Source organism: Lissotriton vulgaris, chromosome 9, assembly GCF_964263255.1.
Source record: "Lissotriton vulgaris chromosome 9, aLisVul1.2, whole genome shotgun sequence".
NCBI classification, from domain to species: Eukaryota; Metazoa; Chordata; class Amphibia; order Caudata; family Salamandridae; genus Lissotriton; species Lissotriton vulgaris.
This window is the reverse complement of record NC_141697.1, coordinates 263,747,359-263,756,913: the sequence shown is the minus strand read 5'-3', so window position 1 is coordinate 263,756,913 and position 9,555 is coordinate 263,747,359. Positions and strand designations below refer to the sequence as shown.

The 9,555-nt window shown below is 46.4% G+C and overlaps 1 protein-coding gene across 4 annotated transcripts in view; it reads right to left on the bottom strand.

The window, feature by feature from the left end:
• Positions 1–4,449: 4,449 nt before the first annotated feature.
• Positions 4,450–9,555, bottom strand: part of FLVCR2 (FLVCR choline and putative heme transporter 2) — a 505,902-nt gene continuing 500,796 nt past the window's right edge. For all 4 annotated transcript variants that reach the window (XM_086937519.1, XM_086937521.1, XM_086937520.1 and 1 more), the window contains one exon: positions 4,450–5,992. In XM_086937519.1, the coding sequence (XP_086793645.1) occupies positions 5,970–5,992 (23 nt within the window). In that variant the 3' untranslated portion in view covers positions 4,450–5,969. The remainder of the gene's footprint in view (positions 5,993–9,555) is intronic.

The window sequence follows — 9,555 nt, the reverse complement described above, 5'->3', positions numbered from 1 at the left end:
AAGGAGCGCCAAAGGAGCGCCAAAGGAGCGCCAAAGGAGGGCCAAAGGAGGGCCCGTCTGTGCCCGTCCGTGCCTCGGACGGGCCCAGGGCCAGCCATCCTGCCTCCCCTCCATATGACCGAGATGGACCACATAGATTTACTTACTCCCGCTCCGCTCTCCTGAATGTAGCTCCTCCCGCGGAGCAAAGCAGCTGTAAACGAAGAAGGCCTGAGCTTATCGGGACGGCATGCCCGAGATGCGGCTTTTCTTCCCAGCTCACACTTCCCCCGCGCTTAGGCGCAGACATGGGCCATACGAAAACTGTCAGAGCTGGCCTAATCAACGCTAGATCTATGGTGAAACACGCAGCTGACATCTTCGACATTTTAACGGAGGGCCAGCTCGAGATACTTTTCGTCACTGAGACATGGCTTAATAACTCCTGTGCTCCGACCATTGAACTGGCCGTTCCTAGAGGCTTTAAGATTGCCAGGGCGGACCGTCCTCTGGGCAGAGGAGGAGGTATAGCAGTAATATTCAAAGATGATTGGCACTTCACCTCCGAACAACTAGCAGTGGTGGTGGAGGGCGAAATTCTTCATTTTTCCCTTATCATTAGCCCACACTTTACGCTAGGGGGGATCTCTGGTTTATAGGCCACCAGGCCCAGCCATGCACTTCCTTGAGACACTGGAGGACTGTATTGTGCCTCGGGCCCTGAACTTTCCCAGATTTCTTTTGGTCGGCGACTTCAATATTCACGCTGATAACGCTGATGCTCTGGAGTCGCGCAGACTTGAAGAGGTCTTGGATCTGTCACAGCTTAAGCAATGGGTGTCGTCTCCAACTCATTCAGGGGGTCACCTTCTTGACCTAGTGTGCTCTAACTTTCCCATTAAATTATCAGACCCGGAAAAAGTCACCTGGTCTGATCACGACTTGGTCAGGTTTTCATGGGAGGTGGGCAATGCGGGCAGTTCAGCTTTTACATCCCCCATCATCCACCATCAGAAGATTAACCTGGCCATGTTTGGCCAGGAATTGTTAAAAACTCACCAGCCCCTCTCACCTGAGTTGGACATGGCAGTTGAAGATTTCAATGGGTGGGTGCGACAGGCAACAAATGCGTCCACCAAACATGCTACCGTACCCAGACTTCGTCATTGCCCCTCTCAACCCTGGTTTTCCCCCGAGCTGAGGGAGCAAAAACTGGTTTGCAAACAATTGGAGCGAGTCTGGAGGCGTGTCTATAGCTTAGACGCAAAGGTCGCCCTGCGCACTGCCCAAAAGAAATACTATGCCTCTATTAAAACTGCTAAAGGACTATACTATGCAGGAAGAAAAGCTAAAGCGGAGAATAACAGTAGAGAAATTTTCTCTATTGTTAAAAGCTTTGTATCCCCTGTTGCAGAATCCTCCACCCTTCCATCCTCTGAGGAATGGTGTGAAGTTCTGTCGCATTTCTTTACAGACAAGATAGCTAAGATTCAGCAAGGTTTCACTTCCACATCATCGTCTGAGAATTCAGGATTTAACATCCCCTGTATGCCCGATCCCTCTGATACCCAACAGCTCACTAACTTTGAGCTGGTAACTGAGGGTGATGTTCTGCCTCTTCTAGAATGTCTTAAATCAGGGTCTCCCGCCGATCCGTGCCCAGCTCGGGTTCTGTCGGAAGTGGCCAGCAATGTCTGTGGGGAGGTTACCCAGATCATAAACCTCTCTTTTTCCTCGGCAGTGGTTCCTGCCATGTGGAAACAGGCTAAGCTTTTGCCGCTTATGAAGAAACCAGGCCTTGATGCCTCGGTCCCCGGGAACTACCGACCTATTTCTCTTCTCCCTGACTTAACCAAAATCTGTGAAACAATAGTCTTCCGACAATTAGATAAATTCGTAGAGTCATCCAATGCCCTGCACCCTGCCCAGTCGGGATTCAGGGCCGCTTACAGCACTGAAACGGCCCTGGTAGAGATGACGGAGTCGATCCGGGAGTGTCTGGACGGGGGCGGCAGAGCAGTCCTAATCCTATTGGATCTCTCTGCCGCCTTCGAAACCGTCCCCCATGCTCTCCTCACCACCAGGTTATCAACTATCGGCATCGGCGGCAATGCCTTGGCCTGGATGTCCTCATTTCTCTCGGGAAGGACCCAACAGGTCTGGATGCCGCCTCATGCCTCGGAACCAAAACCACTCCTTACGGGGGTCCCACAGGGTTCCACTCTTAGCCCCCTACTGTTCAACATTTATATTACCCCTTTGGTGTATCTTGCGGAGCAGTACGGGGCTAAGATTATAGGATATGCGGACGACACGCAGGTCCTTTTTACCTGGCCTGACGAACATCTAGACACAGCTAAGGTCCATCTCTGCTTATCCTCAGTTTTCCGCTGGCTAACGCGGGCCCAATTAAAATGTAATGAGGACAAATCAGAGGTCCTCTTCTATGGATCTTTCCCCCCAAGTTTTAAAAATGCGCTGTGACTCCCGAATAGCCCATGTCCTAAGGAAATGGGTGGCCCTGCAAAAAATCTTGGGATCTGGTTCAGAGAGGATCTAAAATTTGAGGACCATATAAAAAAATTGACCGGAACGTGCTTTGCCACCTTGAGAATGCTCAGGAAATTCTTTCCATTACTCCCTAGAGAGGCGAGGGAGACGGTTGCCCGAGCACTCATTCTGGCAAGACTGGACTACGCGAACTCCCTGTTCAGCGGCATTCCAGCTTATCTGACCAAACGTCTGTTGGTCATTCAGAATGCCGCTGTTCGTCTTCTTTGCAACGTCCCCAGATGGAAGAGTGTCCGGTCCCATATGTCCGACCTCCACTGGCTTCCAGTTCCGCAACGTATCCTCTTTAAAACCTTGGTACTTGCGTTCAGAGTGACCCATGACCAAGGACCAGCCTATTTAAAGAAAAGATTTACTCTGTATGCCCCTACAAGAGCTCTCCGATCATCTTTTCTATTTAAAATGACCCTTCCCAGATTCAAGCGAACCAGACTAGGGGGACAGTCCATCGCTGTGGTTGCTGCCCGCGCCTGGAATGCTCTCCCCTTTCATCTGCGCTCCAGTCAAACAGTAGCCCAATTTAAAAAGAATTTAAAAACCCACCTATTCAGTAGCAGTTTCTAAGCCGATCCCTGCTCATCTGTCTTTGCTTCTCCCACCACGCCAGGATACTCCCCAGTATCAGTGCGCGATACAAAACCATTTATACATACATACATGTTCCTTAAAGCTGTGAAATTGTGATTTTAGCACAGCAAACAGTTTGTTGATGCCATTTTTAGGGTGAATTTTTTTTTTCACAGGGCACTTTTTCCTATTTTTCCCAAAATCTAGCTATATTTTGACTAATTCCTCCATCCAATCCAGGGAAATCAACAATGCCTAGGTACCTTTAGAACCCCAAGGATGTTGGGGGTAAAAAGGAAGCAAGAGTGATGTGAATACATTATGTGGAAAAAAAGTTATGGGTGCCTATGCGCTACCACCACAAATAGCCAAAAAAGGACTTTGATTTGTAGGGGGGGGAAAAGGCTTCGCACTCATGGGGTTAACGCCACTCATCAGAAAAAATTGCAAGCCACGCGGTTTATAAGTAGCTCAGCATTGTTTCCCATCCCTGCTATTTGTGTGGCCTCGTAGAGCTCTTACAATCTGCAGTCGCCTATCGCCACTGCTCTGGTCTCTCACTTATTTTCAGGTTTAGCGATACAGTGGCAGTGCTTAGCAGTAACTTTTATTGGGGTAAAGGACTCCTTTGTTGCCCTCATGGGCCAGAGTTCACATATAGCAGCACAAAAATATGAGGGACGGAATGATGAACATTGTCACACACTCACCCCCGGTCACAGATTAGGTTGAATCAATCGTTTTTTTGCTCTTCAAACTACCCCAGTGTGGACCCAGCCATCTGAAAATCAGTCTTGACCCTGCTCCCCATGGTAATAGTCCAGTCCGAACTGCAAGGCCAGTCCCCGCCCCCAGACCAGAATCAGGCATCCACATACAGTCATGGGTTGTAGTAATGAGGAACACTGCATGTTAAACATACACAAAAGCTAGGTTGTAGGCCATCACCAGCCACCCTCTTTCCCACTGGTTAAAAACCACAGAGGCATCTCTTAAAGATAAACAGCAATCACACCTCAGCATCTCTCAAATGAGATGAACAATCACAAGCAGGATGTCCCCTTGTTGTTTATCAATAATATACCAGCATTGCGCCAAGACGTAATCTGAGGAAACCGGCTCGGGACCAATTTTTGGCTTAACATGTCCATCGTGAGGTAGAAGTCGCTGTTCACAGAGGGCGAGCTTCTTTTATCCTGGTGGGTGACAGAAGCTGGCAATGTGCAGTTTCCTAGGAGTCGAGGAGTTTATTGTAATCGAACTTCCTGTGGGAGTCCACATATGAAACACACCCACCAAAATGTCCAGCCAAGAAATGGTGCCACTGAAAAGAATTAATTTACAATTTATTGGTATTGTCGGAGCAGCTTTTACGACAGCGAGTATTGTCAATCACATGAATTTGCAATATAAAACTATAAAGAAATTACAGGATTCACTTACAAGCGGACATGGTTATTTTCACGAGGAAAGGCAGCATTTCCCGGCTTGGCAGGACCGCTCGCCTCTCCACATCTTTGGAATCAGTCCAACTTCACAGCAGCTTTTACGTCATTAAGATTTGGTTCATTCAGACGAGTTACACGGTGGACATAAACCCTGTGTACCAATAACGTCAGGGAGACACTTGCTGGTGCAGTTTCTTACAGTGCAGGGCAGAAATGTGTGCTTTCACAGTTCAATTTTTGAGGGTGAAGTCAGTGCTTTAAATGGGCCAGTACTGTCCGGTACGGAGTACCGGCACTTTTTTATTTTGAGAGGGAGAGTACCAGCACTTCTCAAGAGTGACGTAATACTTTTTATTGGAGAGTACCGGCAATTCTCAGAAAACAAGCAGGTACTCTGGTACAGAGTACCCACACTTCTATTTTTCCATTTCAAGCACTAGGTGAAGTCCTCACTGGAGTTCACAGGGGTTCGGCGCTTTGGTACAGCAGATGGGGATCGGCTTAGGCACTGCATCAGTCTGGTCGCTCATCTCCCAAACCAGTAATGGAGGATACCACCTGCATCTACTCGTATAGTCATATGGTCAAAGCAAACCTGAACTAGCTCAACCCCTAAATGGGTATAATATCCCTTAGGGATGTCTGGTGTCCCAGAAAATAAAGAACATCTTATCACTCCAGGGGGAGCAGCTCTCTAAAGAAACATTGCCTACTCTTCACTGCTTCTTGTTTTGCTGAATTAAACGTAAACATGTCTGTGAGAGCTATAGCGACAATGGGACTACACCTTGCCCAGAGGATAATATCGCCGGAGAAGTGGACAGTGCTGGATACCTGCTGTAACGGAAGAGCATTTCAGATTCAAAAGAAACCTTGGAAGATGCCCTACGATTCTGGGCTATTTCACTTAAATGGCAGAAGTAAATAAAAGGTTAACAATGTACCTGGGCTCCTGACCAAACCATTGGGTGATCTATGGAGGGGATTTACCAAAAGAGTTTGGTGTTGCTCTCTCACAAATACTTTTTAGAGTTGCCCATGTTGGGCCTCAGTTCTGGTCAACACAAAAGTTAGTAAGCATAAATATATTTGAAACAACTACATTCAGCAAGCTGATCATAAGTTAAAGTAATACTGTTCCCCCACCCCACCATGCTGATAACAATCTGGGAGAAAAGGAGGTAAAAGATGCTGAACAAGTGTTTGCAGAGTTCGATCCTTGAGTCCTCCAGATGCTGAACTGACAGCGAGTGCCTGCCAACGTACACCCGCAGGTATCTTTGGATCCGCAGAGCCGCCGTCCAGAGGCGGGACACAAGAAGGTGTCGGAGTCTGCTGTACACAGCACAGTTGAGACGGCTTCACAGTTTTGATTCCAGAAGGGGTGTCGGAGAGTGGTGCCCATCAGCCAAGTTGTCCGGCATTTTCTATAGTTCACAGAAATAGAAATCTGAGTTAGCAAAGTTAGAAATGATGTTAAGCTTTCTTCTGGGAGAAGGTCCCTTCTGCCCAGGACACTAAAGTATATTTTACCCAAAACTATTGCCGCTCCAAAAGCTGCACTGGAAGCCAGCCACGCTAGAAAGAACTACAACAAGCTATTATCCAAGTGCACTGCCGATACACATGTTCAGCCACCTCCATTTTTAATAGTGGGTATAGATAACCTTCACCACATGGACAATTCTGGATACTTGTGCAAAAGGAGCAATCATTAAGCATAGCAATCTCAAGCATCTCCAGTCACTCGCGCATCCCGTCACTTAATTTTATTTTTCTATTGGCCAAGACATGCTGGTTCCAAAAATTATATGTTGTAAAAATATCCCATAATGCATATGTCCGGCACAAAATGTAATTTAAAAATAATGTGAATTGCAATATATACAAAAAGTAGCAGGCTGTCTTTAAAATAATAGGAGAATACGGTTTTGTGTCAAATCCATGTATTTAGCGGTCTTGTGCACATGTTAAGGCCACTTCCTGTTCCTCCACCTGTCAGGCCCATCCTACTCCAAAATAAAAACGGTGACCACCATTGCAGAAAGATTCATACATGCTGCTGAACTACTCTCATAGAATACCTGGGTTTTATAATCATATTCCCTTTGTTTGGTTTTTAGGTCGTGCCTAAGGCAGCACATACGTTGCCTGCTGTGAGACATTTTGTTAGCTTACAGTGGGCTTAAAGTCCGCCCATTCTTTACCTCTGGTTGGCCTGATTGTCACTCAATCATTCGCTTGCTTCTCATTTGATAGTTTGTGTAGGCTTTACTTCCCCACCGGGTGTTTGTCCCTCCTCTGGTGCATGGACGAATTACAGTGTTCTTACACTGCTTGTTTTTTGTGCTACTTTTTTCTTTTTAGGTGTGCACTATGACAGTGCATGGGTTTTCTTGCTGACTTCTTGTTATTCTCCACCCAGTCTCAGTGTTGCTCTCTCTCGCCATGTGCTTCTCTGCTCCTCCCGCCCCCCACATCTACATGTTGCTCTGTCTTGCTACGTGCTTCTGTACCACCCCACCAAGTCGAAACCGTGTCGCATTCCCAGGGCTTATTCATTTCGTTATTCGCCACTTGAGGCAGGCAGAAAGGCTGTAGAGAAGGCAAGCACTGTTCAAAGAAACAGCGCAAGTTCGACACGAGCAACATTTTGCACGGGAAAGAAGCAAGCATCTGGGGAAACAGTGGGAAATAGGGTATCGCCGTGAACAGTTAATAAATGAACATTAGAGCAACAAGAGATACGGTGTTATCTAAAAGTCGACATCAGGACATTTTTTTATTGTGGAATTCATTAGAAAAAGTTATTTTAATAAACTTCATTTTTTGCAAGTTACATTTCATATATAGTGCAGTTATTTATTTTACATTTTTTGTTCTTCATCGTGATAGGCAGGGAAGTGGAGGCCACCATTACCTCACTATTTCTGTACACGAACAAAAAATATAGTTCACCATAAAGCAATGTTGGCTATAACTGTAACCTTTGTGGTGTTACACAAACTCAATTTCTATTGAGATGTCGTATTTGCCGTTATGCACAATCATTAGTGGAGAAACTTGCCCATACATTCTCAACAGTACTGCAGTTTTTCAAAGCTTATCCGATCCAATAATCACCTTTTACAATCTACTATCTCCTTATGTGATGCTGTGAGAATGGATTACATGGGTACAAAACGTAAATAAATATAAAGTTCCAATCTGGTAGCAGTGTGAAGCTGATGGATATCTGGATAGAGTATCGTTTAATGCTAAAAACCAATTACCACATAAAACTTCACACAAACAGCATGCCCAAGGCCTTTTCTTGTATTTACTTTCTAGGAAGTAAACAGGAGTATTTTAAACTCTTAATAGTTAATTTCACCACAACTCAGTAAAAGGTGTGATAAAAAGCCATAAAAAAAAGAATACTTCAATAAAAAAAAATATCTTGAAATCAATCATGAATCCCAAAAAACAAAAAAAAGACCACTGGAAACATCTATATCCAAAAAGTGCAGCCATATCAAGAAGAGGGAGCAGATGCGGGCCACAGACAAGATGAAGTACAGAAGAACATGTATTGCAAGTTAAATCCATGAATGGTCTGGCACTCCTTAAGAGGGGACAGGCCTCGGCAAGGAAACAATAGGACTTGATGGAGCCAAGAAGGGGATAGAGTAGGGAAAAAAGAACAGGTTGTCGAAATGAATGGCACTAGGTATGGGCAATGTAAACCAGGGGAATGAATCAAATGAGAGAGGGGGTGGAGGGGAAGACCGCAGAGGCTACAGGAGGCGAATGTAAAAATATAGCTTTTCCTAGACAGATTCCTGTGGCAGGAACAATAGATGTGTCAAAAATGTGGTTCCCCGGCAGGGGATCTACCCCTCAAAAGAAAAAATAATGGCCTTAATTTGTGGAACAAAACCACAAGTAGAAAGAATGGTATTCTGCCTTTATAGATACGCATATTCTAGATTTACTACATAACACAAAGAATAAGACTCCTGCCCTTCCTCTCTGAACCAAAAGAGATAAGATGTGGAGTACCCCAAGGATCCTCCCTCAACTCCACACTCTTCAACGTCTACATGGCCCCCTCGCAACCATCGGCAGAAACCACGGACTGAACACAGTCTCATACGCCAACAACACCCAGCTCATCCTTCCCTCACCGAGGAACCTGACATCACCAGGCGCAATTTCCAAGAAGGGATAAAAAGCATTGCAACCTGGATGAGCAACAGCTGCCTGAAGCTCAACTCAGAGAAAACCCAAGTCCTCATCCTCGGTACCACCCCCTCCGTATGGGACACCATCTGGTACCCTGCCCTCGGAAACCGCCCACGCACACAACCTCGGCATCATACTAGACTCTTCACTCAACATGAACCACCAGATCAACGCTGTGTCTTCCACATGCTTCAACACCCTCCACATACTTCGCAAGACGTTCAAATGGATCAGCCCCCCAACCCCCGCACTCATCACCAGCAGACTGGACCCCGGAAACACTCTCCGCGCCGAAATCAACAACAGTCCAGAATGCCGCAGCTAGACTTATCCTCGAGATCCAATAACATGACCACATCACCAAAAACACCTCCGCGATCTCCATTTGCTCCTCCTCAAAAGAACAATGTTCAAACAGCTCACACACGCATACAAAGCCCTCCACAACACCGGACCCCAATACCTCAACGAACAAATCTCATTCCACGCCCCCAAGAGAAACCTCCGCTCTGCCGACATCGCCACAGTCCCTCGCATCCACCGGGCCAGAGCAGGTGGCAGATACTTCTCCTACCTGGCAGCCAAGACCTAGAATGAACTCCCCCTTTCATCCGATGAAGCCCGACACTGCACCAGTTCAGAAAGGACCTCAAGATCGGGCTTATGGAATGACCAACGGAGCATCACAAGAACAGGGTACCTTTTAACCCCACTGCAGAACATCCAATCCCACATAGTAGAAGGTTACACAAACATCCTCAGAGAC